At 48.3% G+C, this 27,267-nt stretch overlaps 1 protein-coding gene across 1 annotated transcript in view; it reads right to left on the reverse strand.

The window, feature by feature from the left end:
• The window catches only part of LOC147660960 (plastin-3-like), a gene marked incomplete at its 3' end in the record, with an annotated part of 143,628 nt that overhangs the window by 61,338 nt on the left and 55,023 nt on the right, over positions 1-27,267 (reverse strand). Inside the window, exon 2 of the mRNA XM_086951408.1 lies at positions 5,476-5,639. Within this exon, the coding sequence (XP_086807534.1) occupies positions 5,476-5,639 (164 nt within the window). The remainder of the gene's footprint in view (positions 1-5,475; positions 5,640-27,267) is intronic.

Below are 27,267 nucleotides of genomic sequence, written 5' to 3' on the forward strand. Positions count from 1 at the left end.
ATGGGCCACTAGCAACTCTCACCAGCACTAGCCCTAACCACACAGTTCACCCGGGTTTATTTATATAAATCGCACTCAGGGACATTGCGATCAGGAGTACAGCAGGTACAGTCGCACCAGGGCCCAGGATTGTGAGGGGCTCACTGCACTCCGATGGTAGTTACCTTAGACTAAGTGCAATAGGGGCTGGGGAGCCTAGTTTCCCTGCTCGATATATGGCCAATGGCAAACTCGATATGCCGCTAGCCATGTATTCTGCTGAATGGCTCCACGCAGACACTGCGCGCATCTTTCGAAGCTTATGTAAAAGTGGTTGACCTATAAACCTGTTTTTCCAATAAAAATACTGTGGCATTTTACAAACGATCTTTCTCTCAGGAAATTATTCCTAAAATAGAAGAAGGAAAACTGTGGTTGTATGCCTGAGGGGAGAATACACCTTTGGAAATTGAATCCATGGAGCACACAATAGCAAATCAAATTTAGTGATGTTTGGTTAGGTGGAAAACAGATATTAAGGTTGGTGTTTGAAGAACAACCGGAGTTCTCTCAGGGTGCCTCATGTCGCCAAACTTTCGCATCAGTTTTCTTCAGATGTTCACAAGTCATCTTGAAAGCCTTCTAAAGACTGGCTAGAACAAGCGCGAGTGGCAGCAGCAGGGAGATGGGAAACAGCAGGGGGGGGGGGGGGGACAGCAGGGGGGGAAGGGAAACAGGAGGGGGCCTGCGCAGGTTTCCCTTGCAACAAGGCACGATAATTTCTAGCATGTGGCGCTGCTGCTCACTACCGCAAGGGAATCGGCAAACGTGCACGTGTTGCCATTAAAAGCAATGCAACGTGTACACGTTTTTGCCTGCAAAAGTGTAGCGATGGCTAAAGGGCTTCTTCCTATGCAGCGCTGCATAGGTGAGACCTAAAAACACCATGTTTTATTGTAAAGTTATTACTCGTTTCACTTTCTGTTGTATGTTTGAACAAGCATAATAGGAGCCTCCGGTCTGGACATTAAAAGCAGATTTTCAAAGTGCTAATGTAGGAAAGTCTAATTATATTAAATACACTGAGGAGATTATTATCCCACCACTGTGTGAAATCTCTGGAAGAATATTCATTTTGCATTTTCATATCCCCACCTCCCCTTGCTCCTTTAACGCGTGCTATTACTTTGGTTTTTTTTTCTCAGCCACAATCTACAGTTCCTCAGTTATCCTGAAGGTTTGCGGGAGGGTGGTGTATGGATTCTGGCAATCAATCTGATCATCTTCTGCATTTTTCTCGTTGGTTAATTATTTCCTAATAATTTGAACTGAACCTCAGCATCAAGAAAGAGGACGTTTTTAAAGACTATTTATTACCCACATGCAGGTGTTACATTAGTGGTTCTTAAACAGATTTCTGGACAGTGTATTTTATTGCTTATTTTACTGTTTTACCTATTGTCACCAATTGGCTGCTAAAAGTACGACTTTCCTTCATAAACACTCAGAAAATCTGCATTTATTTGAAAGGCAGCAGTGTGCACCTAACTCCTTGTGCACCATTATAAGTGGTGCTGGATGAACATGAAGTAGTGCTGATTTACAGGACTGAATTGTAAGTAACACGCTATTGCCAATTCCAGCTAAGCAGCTTTACAAAAGTATAATAAATAAAGCGCAGTACTCACGCAGATCCACAGGTACAGCCAATTCAATATGAAGTGCGGTGGAAGTAGGAGAACAATTAAAGTGGCAGGAATGAGAGAGGTGCAAATACATTACACATCCCAAAACGCACCACATGATTTAACAAACCAAATGTCCCTTGGAAAGTTTTTATTTTGGGAGAGGGAAGAATTTTTTTTTTTGTGAGGGGGCATATGGGTGGTTCTTCCGCCGTACTATATTTTGATTAAACATGACAAAATGCTGCAAAATATACTGGCTTAAAATCGGACCATTCTTAAGAAGCAGCAATGACTTCTACTCAAACTGAAGGTGTGCTACCAAAACTTACCCTCCTTACTCATGTTGGAGGGGGTGTAGGAGGGATTGCCTTACCCAACAAAACAATGACAATATTAAAGCAAAACGGTGCATTTTACAGCACAATTTCCCTAAAACATGAGATTATTGCAATTAAAGCTAGTTACAAAATGTAGGGTATACTATATGGAAGCTAAAATGTTGTAAGGAGTGTCCATGATATGTAATGGATGTGGAAAGCACGCCTTGCTGACTGAAGGGATCGCTACGCTACTGGGAGCCTGCCGGCGGACCTCGCCATTCTCCCTTGGTGCCCATTGCCCGGACGCTACCTCCACGCTGCAACGCGGCTTCTGGGCCCACTCGGAGCCAACGCCGCTGCTCGGAACAGGAGCCTGCGGCGGAAAGAACTGTGCGATAATACTCCCGGACGGAACTGCCAACTGCCTGCCCAGTGCCGAGGTGAGACGCCCACCCGCACCTCCCTCGCATTTACTGCACCCTAGCGCTCGAGCGACGGCGCTCCCCACTGGGCCAGTCCTCCCGCTCTGCCGCTGTTGTCACTACAGGCCGGGATTTGGGCCTCCTCCACACTGCCTGCCTGGCTCTGGCCCCACCACCTCAGACGCCGCTGGCTTGCCGGGGACAGTTGGGTGCTGTCTGCGTTGCTCTCTCTCTGACAGCCACGGGGCCCTGGGAGCTACCACGACTCGGAGCCAGAATCTAAGGGCGGTGAAGCTATGCTTCAATACTCCTGGCCGGACTGCTGATCTCCTTCCTGAAGCTGTGGTGAGATGTAGACCAACACCTACCCCGCATCCATTGCACCCTAGCGCTCAGACAGGGGCGTCCCTCGCTTCGCCCTTCCTCCCGACCGGCCACTGCTGCCACTTTAGGTCGGGGATTCGGGCTTTCTTCACTCTACCTACCGCACTCTGGGCTCGCCGCCTCCAGCGACGCTAGCTGTGCCCGGTGCCTGTAGGAACTGTTTCAGCTACTCTCCTTAGGCGTCCACCAGGTCCTTGGAGCCACCACGACCTCCTTGAACTCACGCACAACTTGGCCCGCCATCGATGCCATAATTGGCGCAAACCAATTTAAGTCTGCAGCCTCCATCTTGGCTAGCTGGGCCCGGTGCCTGTAGGAACTGTTTGAGCTACTCTCCTCTGGTGCCCACTAGGCCCTGGGAACCACCATGACTCTCCAAGCAAGAGCCATACTTGGCCTGCCACGCTTGCCATACGAGGCGCGGCCCCATTCACTTCTGCTACTTCCACCTCAGCTCCTGCCATACCTCTTGCGACGGAGGCTGCAACAGAAGAGGCCATCCAAACCAGCCTGCGCCTACCCTGCTACACCATCACCCGACCGGAGGCTCTTTCCCCCTCCCCGTACCGGCGAGGTTGAGATTCCTACTGTGTGCTGGGCTGCTGCGCTCCGCTGTCGATGCTACCCCTTGGGTGCCAAACTCTCTTCGACTACCTTGGACATTGCTGACTGCTGCTCTCCACCTGCCTGCCTGTGCCCTTTGCCTCATAGTTACGTTGGCTACATACCTCCTAGGGCAAACCCTCCCTCACGCTCTCTTTACATTTTTGGCTGTAAAATGGGACGGAACGACGCCCGACAATCCAAGCTGCCTTAGGAGGCCTGGAAAACCTCAGAATCCCAGTCGGCAGAACAGACTGAGTCTGGAGCTACAGCCCCTCTGGATGAAGACTGGAAATCACTCCTAAGTATGAAGCAAAGCCTCACCTCGATTGATTCCAAAATAGATGTGCTCAACACCAGGATGGACACTGTGGTGACGAAGCTTGGCCAGCACGACACCCACCTGAAGGAAGCTGAAAGTGGGATCTCTGACCTAGCCAGGTCACTCAGATGGACAAGCTCCTAAAACACATCGCATACAAAAATGAGGACCTCTAAGCCAGATCCAGATGAAACAACGTTCGAATTTTGGGCATTGCGGAGTCTACAAACACAGGACGCATGGAGGATTTCATAGAGAAACTGGTAGGCGACCTGTTTGGCAGGGATTCCTTCTCAGCACCCCTCACTGTCGAGAAGGTGCATCGCTCCTTGGCAGCCTGTCCTCCCGGGGCCACACCACGACCCATCATTGCTCGGTTCCTGAATTACCGGGACCGAGATGCGGTTCTTCGGCCGGCCCGGGAAAAACAACATATCCCATATGAAAACACCTTGCTGTCTTTTTACCCGGACTTCACACCTACGGTGCAAGAGGCACGCCGAAAATTCAGGAATGAAGAAAAAGCTACAATCCCTGGACATTCCTTACACCATGCTCTACCCTGCCAAACTAAAAATCACGCATCGTGGAAAACAACACCTCTTCGCCTCTACTCGGCAGGCTGAAGAATACCTCAGACGCCACAGGAAGGCATCCTCCAAAGCGGTGGACTCCGGCAGCCGCTCTAGGTCGCCCTCTCCACTTTCCCAGCAGGACGGACTCCTGTACCTTTGCCAACTAGCAGCGGAGGGCCCTGACACTTGGACATGAAATGAAATTCCTTACTGTGCTGGTGATGTATGAACTGTTTTTCTTTTTCCTTGCATTCGGACATCCATAATTTGGAGAGGGGGGAACTGTGCTTTTGTGGCTCTGCCCTAAATGGCCTTGTGGGTGAGTCACCACGCGCTAATTAACTTAAACAGGTCATTGTGTACTCTGATGATAATCCCAATAGTTTCAGAAATAGAAAAACACGGGGAAATGAATGGATTTTTTTTCAAAAACTCTTTGCTAGAAGAGGCAAATGATTAGGGGCCCGATGTAGGTAATCCCAGATTACCGATATTTAAATACTGAATCATACCGATTCGGTATTTAAGAACGGGCAATCGGGATGTAGGTAATTTTACCAATTTAATTACTGAACTGGTATGATTCGGTAATTACTGAATCGGTATTTACCGATTCGGTAATTGCCATACATTCCAATGGGCCTGGAGGCCCATAGGAATGAATGGCAATTACCGAAATCGGTAAATACCGATTCGGTAATTGGGGGAACATAGAAGGGTGGCAGGGTGTCACTTTGACACCCTGTTGCACCCCTCAATTGTGCATGGCTGCAAATGTTGCAGACGTACATGCCCTTAGGGCATGTATGTCTGCAACATGGCACTGTTTTAAAAGCAAACAAAATGCTTTAGAGGGTTTTCATTTTTTACCACCAACTTCTAGTTGGTGGTAAATAACGAATTCTTCAACCCCTGTAGCACCGATTACAGTGCTACCTACATGTCAAAATACAGATTCGGTAATTTTACCGAATCTGTATTTTAACATGCCCCTACATCCCAAACTCAAAATACCGGTCGGTAACGGCCGAAATCGGCTGTTACCTACCGGTATTTGCCTTCCTACATCTGGCCCTTAATGAGAAATTTGAATAAAGACCTTCCCTTTACAACACATAACATGGAGAACTGGATAGCAAATGCTAGCTACAACCTTTTTCTTAAGATTTACACCATACTTACATAAACAAATTCTTCAAAGGAGATTTTCCCATCTTTGTTTTTGTCTCCCTGTTCTATAAGTTTCTGAATAATTTCTCTCACACGATATCCAGGAAGAGGTAAGTTTGCTTCTTTGAAAAGATCTTGAAGTTCGTGGTCCGAGATGAAACCGTTGCTGTCCAGATCTTGAAGGAAAAAAACATATTATAGAAATTTAGTGTTGATTAGTAAACAAAAGTAGAGATAAGATTTGAAATGCAACCAATAAACTTTTTTTGTCCAGCAATGAAACATTTCACCCCCTCCACCCCACAACTACTATCCCAGTCATGAGTTTTACTGCAGTCCAAACCGTTGGCAATTCAAATGTACTCTCGTCTTCGCAAGTAAATTGCTTTCAGTGTTGGGTGCAAAAACCAGGAACTTGGATCCGAGAAAAAAAACCATACGTCTTATGCATATTTACAAAAAAGGTCCATATAGATCATCAAAACATGCAACTGCTGTACAGGGTGGATCACGAATAGATGAGTGGACAATTTCAGCTAATTAGCATGACAGGACAGGTGGTGGGAGAGTGATGCAGTGATTATTAGCATGTGCGCCTGATAAAGGACTGTGTACAATTATCCTGGAGTCAAGCACCCATAGCTGTTTTTGTTAACTACATGACACCCGAAGTGCCCAACTTTCAGATAAGAATGGATCTGATGCAAGTAGGCTGCATGGACCGCTTTGCCACTGTCCAAGTCATTCCTTGTCACTCCGCATCAAAGCACTTTGCTTGCCAGCAGATACCATGATTTAATCGGTACCCAAACCGATTAACTCCATGGTCCGCTGTGCCCTTCAGACCTAGGGTGGATAACCTGGCACTGCTAACTAGGACACACCCAACCGCCATGCAGTCGTCACAACATAGGCAGCGAATGTACAGCCATGCAGACAAGCCTGGGTGTCAGTAAAATATCAAAGGTCCCAAATGGCCTACCTATGCCCCCTCTAGCTACTCAAACAACCTTACAGACCCTCAGGCTTATGCTGTCTGATAATGCAGCATATCAGATATCCTGATCGACACCAACCCTACACAGACACCATGGGCAAACAGACTTTACAACTCATCCTCTCAAGAGGAGGTGACACTGCATCTACCAGTGGGAACCAAACTCTTCTACTTATGGGCATGACTTGGGACTCCCGGAGAGAGGTCATCTGCACTCCAGAGCTTTCTGTGTAAATCTTTGTGTGCTGGATACACTGGTACCAAGCAACAAACCTTCCTCGGTTGGGGTATACCGGCACCCTCTTCCACACACGACACTGTAATGATATCCTTTGAAGTCAATTCACAGCCATGCACCTTTTGTTTTATTTTGAGTCAGACTATGACCCTTTGAGCTCAGCATCCACACAACATTGTACCATATATGCCCTACTACACCAGTCAACCTAGACAACACTTTTTTGTCCTGACCAGTGGGCTTTCTCCCACACAAGACACTCCATACCCTTACAAGGAAACACTTCATACACAAGACCCCCCCTCTCAGCCCTTTCAAAGAAACAGTTCACCATCTTAAAGTCAACCTTCTACTACGAAATTAGCTGTACCAGTGCCAGGCCAACTGCTTGAGTCGCCACTATCCTGGAACCACAGAAATGTATTGGTGTGGTTGATGAACTGCCCAGGTTATCAACATAATAAAGTGCTACAGAGAACTAACTCAATGACGGCAAGGTGCCAGAAACAAAATTGTATTCAGCACTGGTAACTCTGCTGGACATGACCATCAAAGTTTTCGGTGTGGAATATTGTAGGCATTCACACTGTCTTTACTCCTCTATTCACAGATTAATCCTTCACAGGATGGTGAATCTATTGGTATATTAACCTTATCTTATTGTATCCTTCATACACCACCTTTGTTTTCTTATTTTTACCCTTTTGTTTGGTTATACATATTAATAATTTACCCAAACCACCCTCCAGGTTACATTTCTTAGGGACAGCTGGCGCCAAACCATTTGGGCATCAAAACAAGTCAATGTAAACTTTCTAGCATGCAAGTGAATTGCTAATAATATAGCTTAGCAAGACCTTAATGATTTCTGAAATCGATAGATGAAGCCAAAAAATTAACCAAGAGTAGCTAACCTCCATCTGCTGCAATCCCCCACACTGGCAACTTTTGTAGATGCAACAGTGCTACAGAGATTAATCTATGAATAAGATTTGGCTCTCCGAAAATACTCAGTCTCCTTTTGTGGTGAAGAGGGCCATAATCTGCTCTAAAGAGCATCTGGCACGGATATAGCCGGCGATACCATTATGGTGGTCCTCTAAGATTCTGAATGGCATTCTGAATAGCAGATTCTCTGGAACAGAATTTCTCATTTTAAAGCAATCAAATCCTTCTTTTACTGATTTGGGCGTAAAAACACATAAGAGGAGATAACACATGATGACGGTCATGTTGGACCTATGGGACTTGGTGACATCTCTGGTATCGTACTAGGCTATCCTGTAAGTGTCCTATGAGAACAAATCACACCATTTCCCCTCAGTGGTGGCAATAAGATCATCCTTCAAGAGTCAGAGCAGACTCTTCAACGAGCCGATCTTAAATAACAGCAGTGTGTGTTTGCAAGCAGGCGTCCTGAATCTTATAGTTGTCACATGTCAATGTCACGTGGAGCAGCACTTTTTTGAAAATTCGTCCAAGGTGGAAGTAAAGTGCTAAATATCTTCTCCTGACTTTCTCCCCAACCTCCTTTTTTTCCTCTCTTCGCTTTTCAGTTGCACTCAACTCCTGCTGCTCTGCCTTTCTGTTCACATGCTCCCCAACGGTAGGAGAGGAGGGGACAGGGTACGATGAGTTAATTTGAATTAATTTTTTGATGTACAATTGTGGAGGATAACAGATCAGTATGCAATATGTACACTCTTCGATGATTGCCATAAGTTATTTTGGTATTTCACACATAAGGTGATAATACTTTGTGCCATATGCTGTAGGTTTCTGCTACACATTATAAAATATAGTAAACCTAAACCCCGTGTCCTCCTATGACGGCATCTCGGAGGTAGTGGGGAGGCTAGGCACTGGTGCAAGGAAAATACAACAGCTGTAGATCTTTCGTCTAATTTTGGCTGCTTGTGGGATTAATGTAAGTAACAGCTGCACAACTGCCAACATGGCATAAATTGAGGTAACATTATTTTAGCAGTGTTTACATATTAAGACCGAGAAAATTAAATTCCAATTTCAGTTGCAAAATGTCTGCAGCAAAATTAGATGGGTCCATTTTGTGTTATATACTCACCAAACATGTGTGCTTTAATAATATTTCGTGGACTAGGGTACCTTTGCTAAAATCATAAGGACACTAGGACTTATAGCCAGAAAATCTATTATATACTGATGGTTAGCAAAGTGTCCACCATCCAGTTTCTCATTTTTGGGCTGCTGCTCAAGTCCTCTTTAACTGACTGACCCAAAAATAGGTTTCTGTGTTCCATGATGCAGATACCAAAAGTGCTAATTGGCTTTGTCCTGTTTTTGTACCAGTGCAAAGTTTCCTTGAATCGTTTTCTGGTCTATCATTGTAGTGTAAGTAAAGTGTGCAAACCGGAAACAGCCTTTTGATCAGCATAGAACCAGGCTGTAACCTTTCGTTTGCACATAAAGGACAATATTTCATACAGAATTTCAATTAAGGCGTGTCTTTTTACCAAAGTACTCAATGCTAAGAAAAATAAAATATGTTTGGTTCCCCTTCCACTAGACTCATGAATCACATTTAAAAGAAGAAAACAATACTGACAGATTTGAATAGAAAAACGTCAATGTATATCCTCCTTTCAAGAAAAATCATTTTCTTAAGTGAACCTTGCTAAGGGACATGGACTAATTCTTGTAAAACTCACAAGAATTCCACGTGGCTAACCTACAAATTTCATCCAAAGGGACATGGTGTCAGACAGATACCAATATACTTGCCCTCATAACATGGCGTGCACCCCTTCTAGGAGTAGGATTGTCCACCTTTGAATTGCAATCTAGGATGCAAGGCATCAAGTAAGCAGCAGTCATAGGATGCTTGCTTACTTTGAGAGAGCACAGTATCTGTGTCGGTCAAATACTGGATAGCCTTCTTGCAGTTAGTAACATCTGAGAAACCTATAGGGATATTGGCTGAGCTAACCAACTATTAAGAAAATAATAATTAATAAAAATCTTCTGGTAAGTTCAGAAATACCAATAGCCTATGGTGAAAGAGGTAGTTAGTAACCTAAAAAGAAGCTTATAATGATGAAAGTGTAGTTTGAAAGAGAAAAGAAATTCACAAATACTCCACGTAGGGGTTACCTCAAAAAGCATAAACAATCTTCCAAGTCCAAAACTTATTAATATTAAGATCCCCAAGAAAACTGCTTTCTAAATTAAAAATAAAATAAATGCAAGAGCCCCTTGAAGTCAAGCTTTACAAAAGATTTAAGCAATTAAAAAAATATATTTTCTTATGCACCAAAGTGGCTAAAGAAAGTTACTTACCTTCGGTAACAATGTATCTGGTAGAGACACAGTCTAGCCACAGATTCCTTAACTTAGAATATTCCCCGAGGCGTCAGACTGGACTCAGAGAATTTTTTCTCTCAGCAGTACCTCTGCGTGCCGGGGACGGGGCTCCATGGCTCCGCCCGGACGTCGTTGACGGACATGAGCCCTATAAGTCCCTTCCGGCGTGCTGACGTCAGTTTTCTTTGGTGAAACTTTTCAGCGCCACAACGCAAACTGTGAGGGCATGGGAACAGTGAGTCAAAAAAGATTAAAAAATCATTGAAACAATGACGAAGTGAATAGAATAATGAGAAACATCACCCAAAATGACTGAAAGAGCGCTGTATATTGAAAAGTAGTGAAGGGGAAGAGCAGAGAACCTGCTCCTAGAAACAGTCTTGCAAAAGTGAAAACTGTGCCCACCCATGAGGCAAAATGGCGTTGGAAATGAAGGTCATGGCAAACAGGAAGTCTGCAACCACAGGATGTAACCGTGAAGGGCAACAAGACCGTAGCAATATGACTCACAGTAATCCAACACAGGTCAGCAATAACAGACTGTGCAACCATACACCCTACAAGAGCCCCATCGACTGAGTCACAGTCAAGAGACCTCGATCCAAGTGACTGTAACAATCAAATAATAGAGAGAAGACAGGGGAGGGAGGGAAGAACAGCAGTAAGCCCCACACTGGAAGAACCAGAGTGTAGGAGCGTAGAAGGATATATGAACCTACCCAAGAGTGGGTGGAGAAATAATAGATAAACATAATGAGCCATCCTGCTCAGGAGGAAGGTGATAGAGGCCACCTCGCAGGTAGTCAATAGCCACATGGAAGGTGATGAGTGGGAAAAACCCACCTGAAAAGCCCTCGCAGAGCGGGGATGATGGGTGGGCGTTGAGGAATCTGCAGCTAGACTGTCTACCAGATACATCGTTACCGAAGGTAAGTAACTCGTTCATCTGATAGAGACATCTAGCCGCAGATTTCTTAACTTAGAATAGATACCAAAGCCATACCCTATTGGAGTTAGGTCAGAGACTGGAAACCCACCAAGTTCCAAAAATAACTGATCCGTCAACAACATTGACTAAACACGGTGGGAACAGCAATGCCAGCACGACTGACACCAGACCTATGAAACTCCGTAAAGGAGCAAGAACAAGGGGAGGCAAAGGCACCATAAGTCGTCAGAGGATGGTACGAGACCTCCCTCGTCCAAACAGGAATGAAGGGAACACAGAACCAGAAAGGTTGGTGCATAATGGAAGAAAGTATATGTGGTTAACAGGATTCACAAGGTAACAGTGTGTACACTGAGAACCACACCACACCTATGCAAAAACCCAAGGAAGAGGAGCATCAACAGCACGCATGCGTGACGAAGAGAGGCAGGTGCATCACGAGGTAGTCAGCCAGTCAACTGTACCCAGAGGTACAAATGGCAAAGGGAAACCGGCAAAGCCAAGGACACAGAGAGAGCTCGAGAGAGAGAGAGCTCGAGAGAGAGAGAGCTCGAGAGAGAGAGAGCTCGAGAGAGAGAGCGAGAGCTCGAGAGAGAGAGAGCGAGAGCTCGAGAGAGAGAGAGAGAGAGCGAGAGCTCGAGAGAGAGCGAGAGCTCGAGAGAGAGAGAGCGAGAGCTCGAGAGAGAGAGAGAGAGAGCTCAAGAGCGAGAGCTCGAGAGAGAGCTCGAGAGAGAGAGAGCGAGAGCTCGAGAGAGAGAGAGCGAGAGCTCGAGAGAGAGAGAGAGAGAGCGAGAGCTCGAGAGAGAGAGAGCGAGAGCTCGAGCTCGAGAGAGAGAGCGAGAGCTCGAGAGAGAGAGAGCGAGAGCTCGAGAGAGAGAGAGCGAGAGCTCGAGAGAGAGCGAGAGCTCGAGAGAGAGAGAGCGAGAGCTCGAGCTCGAGAGAGAGAGCGAGAGCTCGAGCTCGAGAGAGAGAGCGAGAGCTCGAGCTCGAGAGAGAGAGCGAGAGCTCGAGCTCGAGAGAGAGAGAGAGAGAGCTCGAGAGAGAGAGAGCTCGAGAGAGAGAGAGCGAGAGCTCGAGAGAGAGAGAGAGCGAGAGCTCGAGAGAGCGAGAGCTCGAGCTCGAGAGAGAGAGAGCGAGAGCTCGAGAGAGAGAGAGCGAGAGCTCGAGAGAGAGAGAGCGAGAGCTCGAGCTCGAGAGAGAGAGAGCGAGAGCTCGAGAGAGAGCTCGAGAGAGAGAGCGAGAGCTCGAGAGAGCTCGAGAGAGAGAGCTCGAGCTCGAGAGAGAGAGAGCTCGAGAGAGAGAGCTCGAGAGAGAGAGAGAGAGAGCTCGAGCTCGAGAGAGAGAGAGCTCGAGAGAGAGAGCTCGAGAGAGAGAGAGAGAGCTCGAGCTCGAGAGAGCTCGAGCTCGAGAGAGCTCGAGAGAGAGAGCTCGAGCTCGAGAGAGAGAGCTCGAGAGAGCGAGAGCGAGAGCTCGAGAGAGCGAGAGCTCGAGAGAGAGAGCGAGAGAGAGAGAGAGCGAGAGCTCGAGAGAGAGAGAGCTCGAGAGAGCGAGAGAGAGAGAGAGAGAGAGCTCGAGAGAGAGAGAGCTCGAGAGAGAGAGAGCTCGAGAGAGAGAGAGCTCGAGAGAGAGAGAGCTCGAGAGAGAGAGCGAGAGCTCGAGAGAGAGAGAGCGAGAGCTCGAGAGAGAGAGCGAGAGCTCGAGAGAGAGAGAGCGAGAGCTCGAGAGAGAGAGCGAGAGCTCGAGAGAGAGAGAGAGCGAGAGCTCGAGAGAGAGAGAGAGCGAGAGCTCGAGAGAGCTCGAGCTCGAGAGAGCGAGAGCTCGAGAGAGCGAGAGAGAGCGAGAGAGAGCGAGAGAGCGAGCGAGAGAGAGAGAGAGAGAGCTCACTCAAGAGAGAGCGAGAGCTCACTCGAGAGAGAGAGAGAGAGAGAGAGCTCACTCGAGAGAGAGAGAGCTCACTCGAGAGAGAGAGAGAGCTAGAGAGAGAGAGAGAGAGCTAGAGAGAGAGAGAGAGCTAGAGAGAGAGAGAGAGAGAGAGAGAGAGGGAGAGGGAGAGCTCACTCGAGAGCTCACTCGAGAGAGAGCGAGAGCTCACTCGAGAGAGAGCGAGAGCTCACTCGAGAGAGAGCGAGAGAGAGCTCACTCGAGAGCGAGAGAGCGAGAGAGAGCGAGAGAGAGCACTTGAGAGAGCGAGAGGGAGCTCACTCGAGAGCTCACTCGAGAGCTCACTCGAGCGAGAGAGAGCGAGAGCTCACTCGAGCGAGAGAGAGCGAGAGCTCACTCGAGCGAGAGAGAGCGAGAGCTCACTCGAGAGAGAGAGAGCGAGAGAGCTCACTCGAGAGAGAGCGAGAGCGAGAGAGCTCACTCGAGAGAGAGCGAGAGCGAGAGAGCTCACTCGAGAGCGAGCGAGAGAGAGCTCACTCGAGAGAGAGAGAGCGAGAGCTCACTCGAGAGCGAGAGAGCGAGAGCTCACTCGAGAGAGAGAGAGCGAGAGCTCACAAGAGCGAGAGAGCTCACTCGAGAGCGAGAGCTCACTCGAGAGAGAGAGCGAGAGAGTGAGAGCTCACTCGAGAGAGAGAGCGAGAGCTCACTCGAGAGAGAGAGCGAGAGCTCACTCGAGAGAGCGAGAGAGAGCTCACTCGAGAGAGAGCGAGAGAGCGAGAGCGAGAGAGAGGGCTCACAAGAGCGAGCGATCACTCGAGAGAGAGAGCGAGAGAGAGCGAGAGAGAGCGAGAGAGAGCGAGAGAGAGCGAGCTCACTCGAGAGAGAGCGAGAGAGAGCTCACTCGAGAGAGAGAGAGCGAGAGCTCACTCGAGAGAGAGCGAGAGCTCACTCAAGAGCGAGAGAGCTCACTCGAGAGCGAGAGCTCACTCGAGAGAGAGAGAGCGAGAGCTCACTCAAGAGCGAGAGAGCTCACTCGAGAGCGAGAGAGCGAGAGCTCACTCGAGAGAGAGAGCGAGAGAGTGAGAGCTCACTCGAGAGAGAGAGCGAGAGCTCGAGCGAGAGAGCGAGAGCGAGAGCTCACTCGAGAGAGAGCGAGAGAGCGAGAGAGAGAGAGCGAGAGAGAGAGCGAGAGAGCGAGAGAGAGAGAGCGAGAGAGAGAGAGAGGGCTCACAAGAGCGAGCGAGAGAGAGAGGGCTCACGAGAGAGCGAGAGAGCGAGAGCGAGAGGGCTCTCGAGAGAGAGCTAGAGAGCGAGAGGGCTCACGAGAGAGAGCGAGAGCGAGAGGGCTCACGAGCGAGAGAGCTCACTCGAGAGAGAGGGCTCACTCGAGAGACCGAGAGAGAGAGGGCTCACAAGAGACCGAGAGAGAGAGGGCTCACAAGAGAGCGAGAGAGAGAGGGCTCACAAGAGAGCGAGAGAGAGAGGGCTCACAAGAGAGCGAGAGAGAGAGGGCTCACAAGAGAGCGAGAAAGCGAGAACGAGCGAGAGAGAGAGCGAGAAAGAGCGAGCGAGAGAGAGCGAGAAAAAGCGAGCGAGAAAGAGCGAGAGAGAGCGAGAGCTCACTCGAGAGAGAGAGCGAGAGAGCGAGAGCTCACTCGAGAGAGAGAGCGAGAGAGAGCTCACTCGAGAGAGAGCGAGAGAGCTCACTCGAGAGAGCGAGAGCGAGAGAGCTCACTCGAGAGAGCGAGAGAGAGAGGGCTCACAAGAGCGAGCGAGAGAGAGAGGGCTCACGAGAGAGCGAGAGAGCAAGAGCGAGAGGGCTCTCGAGAGAGAGCTAGAGAGCGAGAGGGCTCACGAGAGAGAGCGAGAGCGAGAGCGAGAGCGAGAGGGCTCACGAGCGAGAGAGCTCACTCGAGAGAGAGAGAGGGCTCACGAGAGAGAGAGGGCTCACAAGAGAGCGAGAGAGAGAGGGCTCACAAGAGAGCGAGAGAGAGAGGGCTCACAAGAGAGCGAGAGAGAGAGGGCTCACAAGAGAGCGAGAGAGAGAGGGCTCACAAGAGAGCGAGAAAGAGCGAGAGAGAGCGAGAGAGAAAGAGCGAGAGAGCGAGAGCGAGAGAGCGAGAGCGAGAGAGCGAGAGAGAGCGAGAGAGAAAGAGCGAGAGAAAAAGAGCGAGAGAAAAAGAGCGAGAGAAAAAGAGCGAGAGAAAAAGAGCGAGAGAGAGAGAAAGAGAGAGAGAAAGAGAGAAAGAGAGAGAAAGAGCGAGAGAGAGAGAAAGAGCGAGAGAGAGAGAAAGAGCGAGAGAGAGAGAAAGAGCGAGAGAGAGAGAGAAAGAGCGAGAGAGAGAGAAAGAGCGAGAGAGAGAGAGAAAGAGCGAGAGAGAGAGAAAGAGCGAGAGCGAGAGAAAGAGCGAGAGAAAGAGAAAGAGCGAGAGAAAGAGAAAGAGCGAGAGAAAGAGAAAGAGCGAGAGAGAGAGAAAGAGCGAGAGAGAGAGAAAGAGTGAGAGAGAGAAAGAGCGAGAGAGAGAGAGAAAGAGCGAGAGAGAGGGAAAGGGCGAGAGAGAGAGAAAGGGCGAGATAGAGAGAAAGAGCGAGAGCGAGAATCAGAGGCAAAAAGTCCTGATACTAGGGTATGGAAAAACCTAGTCTGGGACGATCGTTAGGTTTCCATCGATAGATATATATTATATATACACATACATATATACACATACACATATACATACATACACATACATACACGTACAATAAAGTGCTTTTCCCAGGCAATGGGCCTCACATTTTGTTGGCTTACCAGTGCGGTGTTTGTGGGCTGCTCCGTGCCCATGTAGTGAGGCCACTCTGCAGGGTCTGAGGCTCCGGAAACTGGGAAAATGCTTTTGGGATTTACTGAGGAGCCTGACCCACGTGTGCCTTTCAACCCACCGTGGGATCGCAATGTGCAAAAGGTATTGGCACACGGAAGGGATTTGAAGTTCGAGAACCTCCTGCTTCGGACGTACCTGGAAGTAGCTGTATTTCGTGAGTGAACTGTCTCTATCAAAGACATTTGCGCTGTACATTTCACCTACCTGCCTGCAGAAACCATAAGAATCCTGCAATATAATTGATGCGTGTGAATTTTGACATTTCCATTGTGGTGTAACATTCTGATATATTCCAAATGCATCATGGGATTGGTAGTACTGAAGGAATGCAGGCACGTGATAGACTATTTAAATCACGCCCTAGCGCACCTGGGCGCTTAATGTTCCTGTCCGTGAGCAAGGCATCAGCCGAAACGTTGGACTAGAGGAAACTAACGCATTTCAGGACTTATGAAATAAAGTGCTTTTCCCAGGCAATGGGCCTCACATTTTGTTGGCTTACCAGTGCGGTGTTTGTGGGCTGCTCCGTGCCCATGTAGTGAGGCCAATCTGCAGGGTCTGAGGCTCCGGAAATGGGGAAAATGCTTTTGATACATACACATATATACACACACACACACACACACACACACATACATATATACATATATACACACACATACATATATACATATATACACACACATACATATATACATATATACACACACATATATACATATATACACACACATACATATATACACACACATACATATATACATATATACACACACATACATATATACATATATACACACACATACATATATACATATATACACACACATACATATATACATATATACACACACATACATATATACATATATACATATATACACACACATACATATATACATATATACACACACATACATATATACATATATACACACATACATATATACATATATACACACATACACACACATATATACATATATACACACATACATACATATATACACACACATACATATATACACACATACATATATATATATACACATACATATATACACACATACATATATACACACATACATATATACACACATACATATATACACACATACATATATACACACATACATATATACACACATACATATATACACACATACATACATATACATATGAACAAATTGTGAAAGACAATGGCAAGGACATCTAAAAGGCGACAGCATACCCCCCCGACGGGGAAGGAACCTTGGTCTCTCGCGAGACAGTTGGGGACACTAACCACTACACTCACAAGGAAGAGAGACATAGGTCTGTCAGAAAAATGTATTTAGCCAGACTTGCGACTTGCCCTTCACTGGCCTCCTGTCAGGAAGCGGATTGTCTTCAAGGCACTTACATTGGCCCATAAGGCACTCCATTCGGTTGGGACCAACTATATTCAGAAACGGCTTACTTTTTATAGGCCTACTAGATCCCTCAGATCTGAATCTCTTGCTCTGGCTACTGTCCCAACCATTAGAAAAGCTAGGATAGGTGGCCGTTCTTTTAAATATCTTGCCCCCAAGTTGGGGAACTCCCCCCTCTTGGATCTCCGTTGCACTCCTGATTTGTTGGCCTTTAGAAAGGGCCTGAAAACTTGGCTATATAGTCAATAAGTGGTCTGTTTCACGTTTCTTTTACTTTCTTTTCAGCTATGGGTCAGAAAGCGCCAGGACACTCCTTGGAGTAGCCGAGCGCTATATAAAACACCCATAACATGTAACATACAGACACTGTATAATGAGTATCCTAAAGAAGAATACTATGTTGGCGAACCTACACAAAATAAAGCAAAAGTGATTTTAGTCATGAGGGAGACACACAACCAGTGAAACACCTGGAGGGGAACACAGAACCTTGGGAATAAGAGTCATAGAACACAACCACAAGACCACAGTGAGTTATAAAACATCAGCAGAGGCTAGGAGTGGAAGTAGCTAAACCTCTGCGCTGCGAGAAGCAAAAGGGGATCGTAGTCCCAGACAAGGAAGTGCATATGTAAACAGAAGACGTAAGCAATTCGCCACACCAGGAAGTGAGAGACAAACTATCAGAATAGAACGCCTCCAAGACAGGGGTGCAAGGAACACTGCCGGCACCCCATGAAATCGAACATTTCCTGTGTGCACTCACATGTCAAACCCACACAGAACACTGAAGAAACGGTTACGGACGGAACAGAGCAAGATGGCCCCAAAAGGACACCAGTCTACATCCACGTCAGGCCACGCAGGCAGAAAAAGCACATCGAAAGCTGAAATAACATGATGGAGAGAGCCAGGCATGGCAGAAACTCAACAACACTGTGGCGAAGCGTGCCGCCATAGAGGCAGGAGACAGCTACAACGCACATCCCCAGGCATGAAAAAAACCTGGTGGGATTCACCAGAGAGGACGTCCTACAAAAGTAGGAAGAACGGGACGAAATGGAAGGCCCATAGTACGGCCCATAAAACGAGTCTCAAGTGGGACAGAAGAGAAGAAACCTAAGAAGACTCCGCGGGAGCCTTCGAAACTTCCCATGCAAAGAAGAGCAGCTATACTATAGCCAATGAGTACCCCACAGAGGGTATGGCACATTCCTATAAAAGCAAGGGACACCTCTTAAGACTAGCTCGTAGGCAGAAGTACTCAAAAAGAAATGTAGAAACAGCTGGCCAGCTGTAGCAAAAGAAGGACAAAGATGGCAAAATAGCCATACAGTCCGTTCGGGAAATAAGGTCTTGACCCTATAGAAGGACCGCAGAAAAAAAGCAGTGACAATACTGCAACAAAGACAAATTCTGCATTAAGGACTAGAAACCACAGAAGTCATGGAAACCCTGAAATGAGATGCTGAACCTCTGAGTCAGCATGTCTGTCAAACAGGGCGACCCCATCAAAGGGCAAATCCAGAAGACACTCCTGAACATTTGCAGGGAAACAGCCATCGCGCAGCCAGGCATGGGAATGCAGAGCAATTGACCTGGCCCTAGCCCGACCTACAGAATCAGTGGTGTCTATGGCCGACCGAATGGAAAAGTGGGCCATGTCCCGGCCATCCTGTATCATCAGATCCAGGTTAGTCCGAGGGCCCTCTGGAAGAGAGGGAAGGAGGCGATTGACCGAGTTCCAAAGGGCCAAAGTAGCCTGTGCAAACACGCAAGACATGTTCAGTGATCTAAGGCCTGCACTGGGGGACGCAAAGATATGGCGGCCGCACAACTCCAACCAGCGAAACTCCCAAGTGGGAGGGAGTAATGGAGGAGCGGCAGAAGGCAGCAAGACTGAGGCCACCTGGACCACCAGTCCTTGAGCCCGAGGATGGAGGGACCAACAGGCAGGGTCATCTGGAGCCGGGCGATGTCTATGTGCAATAGCATGATCCACCGGGTCTCCCGAAGAGGGTCTCGCCCAAGTCCTAAGAAGAGTGTCGTATAACGACTCGCCAAAAGGCAACAAGTGCTCCATGGCCACAGCGCCCTGGTGGAGTAAATCCAACAAGGGGTCAGAGGGCAGAAAAACTGAGGGCGGCTGCATCTGTAAAATATCCGTAGCCATGCAAACCACCCTCGCAAATGCCGCACTAGCCATCGTGGCCATCCTAGGTGGAGACAACAAGTCATCCGTAGGTGACGGCAGGAGGCTAACCCGTTCACCAAACCACGGGGGTTCCATAGCCAGAGGACAACCTCCAGGGCATGGGTTCCTGCCCCGAGGGGGTGGCGAACCCAGAGGGGCCTCCTCAAGTTCAGCCTCCTCATCTACCATCAACCGAAGATCTGCAGAGGACGACACCGGCGACGATCGAAATCAAGATGGCGTGGTCTCAACGTCAACTACCCCTGAAGGAGTCCTGTCCACCTGGCGTCGGACCAGCGTCAACTCGACCTCCACCGAGATGGGATCCTGCAGAGAGGAAAGGAGTCGACTCGGAGTTGAGAGCTGCACCGCAGTTGGTGTCGCCACAGGGCTGTACATATTTAAAGAAATTCACTTGGATACATGACGTGCTAATGGAGGTCACAAGTGACAAAACAATGCATACTGAAAAATAAAGTTGATTTAGCTTTTCTAGCTAATATCCAAAGATAAAACTTCGATGCACTTTTATCCTACGTTGTCATTTGTTAATGGCTTCAAAACAATTCACATAATGTTCACAATTCCTTTGCACAATCCTAAATTATCACAAATTGGTTGCTGAAGAAATAAGTGGCTAAGATCTGTTGCTTTGGGGGGGTGAAAACCCAAGACCTGCCCTGCTGCTGTGGCAAAAGGTTTCCTGAACCAAAGGGAAGGTAGAACTACCAGATCTAATTTTCTCCGAAACAAACACTCATTATGTACCGACAGAGACAACAAAATCAGCTGACAAGAGGGTGAGTTCTTGAACGTTGTCACTCTTCCAAGAAAGAAAGAAGGGGAAAATAGTAAACAGTGCAGTTACTAACTAATATTTCAAACAACTCTTACTTATAAGATCTTCTATAAAGATAGAAATTTGTGGTTCAGGTCTGGGTTGACCACTGCCTTTTCTGGCATATCTTTAAACTAGTGTTTGTTTACCGTTTGTTCCAGGAACACTGTAACAAGCTCATGCATGCTACGATAGGGATCTTATTCAATGACACTTATCAATAGATGCAAGTGGGAGTATTTACTGTAATCTTATTTCACCCACAGACATCTAACAGAACAAAACTCAATCTTCTCTAGGATAATTTAAGGGATCTCAGTGTTGCCGGTGACACAAAGTGAACAGAGTATTGGATAAGCAACGAAACAAAACTATGGATAAGCACCCAAACTCTGACCGATATCTAGCACTCAAGTGGAGATAGAGTAACACAGATTAAAGGCTAGAAAAATACATTGCATGTTTATTTCAAGGCATGGTCTCTCTGCAACCAACACATCAAAAGAGGTGCATTTACCTAAAAAACACTTTATATTAAGCCGAAGCAAAATGTTTAACTCTTATGTTTGCAATGCTGCACATGCTATTATGTGAGCAAATCATCAATGCAGATGAAAACAGGAAGAATTATTTTTGAGGTTTGGGGCCGATTAGTACTGGTTTAGTACAAGGGCGTAAATAAGGTAGAATCTCCCTATTCTGGATTCCAGCCCTTACTACGCAATAAAGCTGAAAACACTCGAACATTGTGGGCAGAAAGTCCCTTTCAAACATTTTTGCACAAAAACAGAAATCAGCAATAGATGACTAAACCGTTCTAAAAAGCAGGTTTCAGCATCCACTGGAAACAAGGCATGTGCTTCAGGTCGGGCAACAATATGTTCAGTGTTTCTGTGTTCTCTGCCTTGCCAGAAACTCTGCTATCCCGGCAGAGGGTTCACCTGAAACGGAGGACGTCGTCAGCCACATTATTGGGGATTTTCGAAGGATATCACCTGTGGTTGAAAACACACAGGTACTGGGCAGAAAAAAAAATAGATCAAAGGAAATGCACAAAAGCATTCTTTTACAAATTAGGTACTGCTTTTATGAAGGATATGCTGTTCTCTGCAGCAGTGAAATACTTTGTTTGAAATCTAAAGCCCTGTGTTGACGAAGTGCATCAACGAGAAAACATGACTAAGTAAAAATGCTTTAAGTACAAAAGACCTCATTTTAAAGACTTATATTAACGAGTAGCATCGGTTTATAAATACCCTAATAACATGTGTTACTGCACAACAAGTAAACTGAGCGAGATGAATGTTTCAGAACTAGGCTGGTCAGTCCCACTTGCCTTAGTAAAGGGAGCTTAAGAGGTAATGACGTAAAATGGCATTATTTCCACAAAAGGTATATACTCTATTCAATACCATGGCAGTCTTCATGTCGGGTATGGACTACAAATTAGAAAAATTAAATGCGGTTACATTTAGAGTGCAAGCAGATAAGGATGCCAACCTGTATGCTTGCGCAAGGAAGTGATTGAAAAGCTAATCCTGCTTCTGGTGATCTTTGAAGAAATCCTGGGGAAGTGAGAACCAATTTAATCTTGAAGGGTGAACATCTAGGCACCTCAGTACGGAGCAAAGTTTAAAGCAAATCCATCACCCCCGAGAGTCTAGGGGAGCAGAATTTTCCCAGTATGGAGGAGAAAAGGAGGGATCCTTTACCTGGGGTGGCTGGGAGCAGTGGCGCGAGGCAAAACAAGGAAACCAGCTTGGACTCCTACACCGCACTGGTGCTCTCCAGTTTGACTTACAGGGAAAGAAAACGTGCCAGGAAGGTTAGAAAAAAAGCCCGGCCCAGGGTCTCCAGGACCTTAATACCATATACAACTGGGATACCTAGGGAGGAAGAGGGCCCCTTCGAAATTACCCACACCACATGCCGGGGAAATCCACGAGCGGGCAGGGACCGCCCAGTGTTTGAAAAGACCCCCACAATGTAAAGAGTTCAATAGTTTGCCAATAAAATCCAATGAAGCCATGAACCATGCCCTTATTATTGAAACCTAAGGTCCGTAGGCAGTCAGCATATAGTTTGCCCTCACTTGTAGGTGTGGTATGGCACAATCTGATCCCAAAGCCACTTATTTTGAAAAGAGAAAATGTTGTCCTCTGGAAAATACCAATACCCGTACAGAGATAAGATGTGATGAAGAAACTCAGGTCCTTTCCCCTAGGCAAAGGAAAGAAACTGTTGAAACCGTATGAGTGACCTTGGGCCCAACCCAGAATCCAGCACTACAGAAAGAGCAGGAACCTCGGCTCCTATGGACCCCAGAATTTAAATTCAGGGGCACCAAGGATGTTCTAAATTGTACAAATGTCCTTAAAATGATATGGACACTACCAGGCCTAGAGCGTGAAGTGTCAGATGACATCTTTTCCATCAAATTTCTACCAAGTAGAGGAAGGCAGGTTCCGGAACCTACCTTTATTACAATTTCTGTACTGGGTCTTCCAACAAAAACTTTAGAGAGCAAAAAACAGTTAAAGAGTCGGGGCATTGAGGCTGTAGCTTTTTATGAAGATTGATATCCCCCAACTGCTTTTACAGCAGGAACGTCCTAATAAGGGTCAATATTGGGTCATGGTCAGTATTGAGAAGCACGCAGGGGTGCCACACCCTCCTCTCCCACGTCCACCACTGCCAACCACCTCAGTCTGATAATTCACATACATCCAGAGTGCCAGCTCGCAGAAAAGAACCATAAGAAGGCAAAACAATCCGGAGAGCTGGAGCTGGATTCCAGCTACCTTCTCTGCGACTGTCCATAAGGATTGAATAGAGCTACAATCTAGTGCGGTCACAAAGGAATAGAGTGGTTTAACCATATGTTCATGGAACCTGGGAGGACTTAAGTAAAAAAATGGAGGATGCCACTGTAGTGAAATACTTGAATGTATTGCACGATATAGCGGTTAAGGAAACATGAGCCTTAGATAATATCCCCCTTATAGGGATCGTGGAGTATAGCAGGCCTGCTAAAAAAAGTAGTCTCTTTGAAACAGTAAAGGGTGTACTGGCAATTTACGTAAACTCCAATCTAACTGCAAAAATGTTAGCGCTGGACATTTAAGAACCTTGGCTATTGGCTCTGCGTTTGGACAGTTGTCCCAGCAGCCGGACAATTCTTGTACATGTCTACATCCACCCAAAACGAAAAACTGACAGTGGACAAGATCATTTCACATATGATGCATAAAAAAACCTGTACTTAACATGTTTCAAACCATATAACAGCCTCTACAGGTCTTGGGTGTTCTTCAGGGTAAAGGAAGTATAAGCTATGGAATACAGTCAAAACTGCAGCTAAGGCAAACAATAAAACCCTACCAGTCCCTCAATCGGATAGGACAACCCTAGAAATATTATACTATGGGTATCATGGAAAAGTGAGGGGACGCCTCCTTCGTAGTCACACATTTATCAGAAGGGAGATGCAGCTGTTCCCACCTACTAGAGCCCTCCTCCACTGCTGCATTGCCAGATGTGCTTATAGGAGTTGAAACATTTTGGTAATTACAGGATTTTTTTTAGGTCAGATTCATTGCATTTCTATGTCAGGACCGGAGGCTTCAGATTATGCTATATCTTCCTTCGCTTTATTAACATAAAGTCTCCACAGCAGCTTAGGAAAAGCTATATAATAATAACAAAAAATGCTTTAAACAAAGCATTGACGGAATGTTCAACAAATCAAACAACAACTCCCAAGAGTCTCTTTGTATAATGATAGTCCATAGTCCTTCCACTCTGTCCATCACCACTATAAATCCGGACTTCTCATCTTCTTCCTCCTCTTTCTTCGCTGCTCCCGCAGCCAGATAAGTGCTTTTCATGTTTTTTCCCTTTTCGATATTGCGGATTGTATTGTGTACGATCGTTGGGGGACTCACTGCATGGTTTATTCCCTTACAGAGTCCCCGGTCGCGGGAACGTTCTTCGTTCCTACGCGATCTTTCTTTCCCACTTGTGTGCGGTGCGTAAGTAGACCGCCAGGGGGCGGCCTGTCGTCTCGCCGACCCTTCGGCGCGCCTCCGCAGTGCCAGGAGCCACGCCGTGGAGTCTGCTTGCGCAGGAGCCAGCCCTCGCGTACCCCTCTGACACCTGGTGCCCCGGGTCCGTACTTTCCTGCTTCTGACGCCCCGTTGGGGTCTGTATTGCGGCTCTGACCGCGTGAACCACCTTCGGGTGACCTTTGTGCACCTCTTTATTCAAAGTGTGGCTTAGCGCGCTTGAGGGGGGCGAAGACCCGGTCCCGGCGAGGAGGGTCTGCGCGCTTGGGGGTTGGTGCAGCCCACCTGCCACGTCAGTTGGCCAAAAACGTGATCGCAGCCGGTTGGCCTGCCCATATCCGAGTTCTCTCGACTGCCGCCCTATAGGGTGCCCCAGATTTGCCCTTGGTTCCAGGATGGAAGGGGAATACGAGAAGGAACCCTACTCCTATCTGCAGGACGACAAATTTTACCAGGCGGTGGACAATTCGATTTACCGCGTGACGGAGGTGGTAGGCCCCATGGAAGACCGCCTTTCCGTCCGCATCGTGGAAGAATGCGCGAAGCTGGCATCGGCGCATGTGCCTCCGACCCCCGATCTCCCGGGGACGTCCGGCGGGTTGCCACCCGCCCCGAAGAGGCCTTGTAAGGAGGGGCCGTCATCGGAGGCCCAAGGTGTGGACAGGGGCGCGGTTGAGCGTCTTCGAGACGCCTTCCTGGCGAAGGCAACGGCGGTGCCCCCTGCGCCCTTGGTGGACCCTAGTGCTTCGGGGGACGTGTCTACAGCCCCCGCCTCTCCGGTGTACGACTCTCCGGACACCGACGACGACGGGGAGTCGACCCGATCTTGGCTTCCGGCGTCCTCTGCCAAGGAGATGCCTCGAGATGAGTCGGGAGATCGTCCACCCCCGCTCCGCGGCCTGGACACCGGGGGAGACGGTGGCAAAATTTGTTGCGGGCAGGCTGCGCAAGCCCCTGGAAAAGGAGGCGAGGGGTTGCCTGCGTGGGGAGTGCCCTCGGCCTACTTTGGAAGGGAAGGTGGCCATGCCCCGGAATTGGATCCCAAGATGGCCACCTTCCTGGCGAAATTTATGAAGGACCCCAGGAAAGGAATCGATCGGTCCTGGCGGGCCTGCCAGGACAAGTTGTTGGATGCGGTTGGGCCCGCCACTAAGATCCTCGATATGGCGGAGGAGGCTAGGGCGAATGGCACCGTCATTTCTCCGGAGGTGCTTTCGAATTGGGCCCAGAGGGTGATAGTATTCTTGGGCAACGCCAACTGCGCCCTGTCTACAGAGAGGCGGCGTTCGCTCCTGATCAAATTGGACCCGAAGTTGGGGGACCTGGCCTCGTCGGAGGCGGGTGCTGTGGCCCAGGGGGGCCTCTTCGGCGAACCCTTCATCAGGGAGCTGGGCAAGTTCGTGAACACGTTCACGTCGCTGGATAAGGCCCAGTACAGCATCAAGAGGGTGTTTCACCAACGTTTCTCCGGAGGGGCAGGTCGCGGTAGGGGCCACGCGATCGGCCGTGGCCAGCAGACCAACAATAAAGGACAAGGCTCCGGAAGAGGTCAATATCAGACCTCTGCCAACTTTAACAACTTCTACCCCACCAGAGGGCAGCGCTTCGGCGGCAGAGGGTTCAGGAAGAACTCCGGTCAAGGAATTGCCCCCAGTAAGTGTCCTTTGTTTGGATCAAGTTCCTTTTGGGGGGCGGCTGGCAAACTTTTACGAGGAGTGGGAATTGCTCACTGCAGACGCTTGGGTCTTACAAACTGTACGAGGGTTCCACATAGAATTTTACGACCAGCCCACGCAAGCGATGCCCCCGCGCCCAATGGTCTTTTCAGAGTCCGATGCACAGTTGATAGACGGGGAGGTCTCGGATTTGCTGCGCAAGGGGGCCATCCGCCTATCAACGCGCCACCCGCACGGGTTCCTCAGCAACGTCTTTTTAGTGGACAAGACGGATGGGGCAAGCGACCTGTGACCAATCTCAGGGAATTCAATGGGTGGTTGGTCTATCGACATTTCAAAATGAAGGGTATCCACCTCCTTCGAGACGTACTCCTCCCTCGGGATTGGATGGTGAGACTGGATCTCAAGGATGCCTACTTGGTCGTCCCCATCCATCCCCCTCATCGTCGTTTCCTACAATTCCTATGGGACGGCAAGGTGTTCGAGTTCACCGCACTGCCGTTCGGTCTATCATCGGCCCCATGGTGCTTTACGAAGGTTCTCCACCCGGTAGTGGAGTTTCTCAGAAGTCAGGGGGTCCGTATGTTGGTATACTTAGACGACATCCTCCTCATGGGGCAGTGCCCGGAGGTGTTGGCGGGCCAGCTGCGACAGGCTGTCGGTCTGCTCCAGAGACTGGGGTTTGTGATCAACGGCTCCAAGTCAGTTTTGGTTCCCACACAGAAGATCACCTTCTTAGGTTTCGTGGTGGACTCGGTGCAGGCGGTCTTGAGCCTGCCGGGTCGGAAGGTCGCAAAAATACGACACCTGCTTCGGCAGACGATCGCGAGGGAGCGTACGTCCCTGCGGCATATCGCCAAGGTGGTGGGTCTTCTCTCGTCCTCCATCCAGGCGATTTTTCCAGGCCCACTGCACTACAGGGCTCTCCAACGTCTGAAGGCGCAGCATCTGCGCCGTGGGATGAGTTACGATCAGTGGGTTCCCCTCACGGACGAAGTGAAAGAGGAAATGTCCTGGTGGCTGTCTCACATGGAGGCATGGAATGGTCGGGCGATCTTCGGTTCGGCTCCGGACCTGATCATAGAGTCCGACGCCAGCAGGTCGGGCTGGGGCGCCCGGTGCGGGGATTTTTCCACCGGCGGCGCCTGGTCCTCAGAAGAACAACGATTGCATATCAATTGTTTGGAGCTCCTGGCGGGCTCCTTCGCAGTTCGTTGTTGGACCAAAGATTCGGTCAAGGCCTGTGTCCTGTTGCGGATGGACAATGTTTCGGCGGTTCGTTATGTGAACCATCTGGGAGGCCCTCGTTCCCGCGCCTTGGCGGACCTGGCGAAGGAGTTCTGGGACTATTG

This window comes from Lissotriton vulgaris, unplaced genomic scaffold (assembly GCF_964263255.1).
Source record: "Lissotriton vulgaris unplaced genomic scaffold, aLisVul1.2 SCAFFOLD_3114, whole genome shotgun sequence".
Classification (NCBI taxonomy): domain Eukaryota; kingdom Metazoa; phylum Chordata; class Amphibia; order Caudata; family Salamandridae; genus Lissotriton; species Lissotriton vulgaris.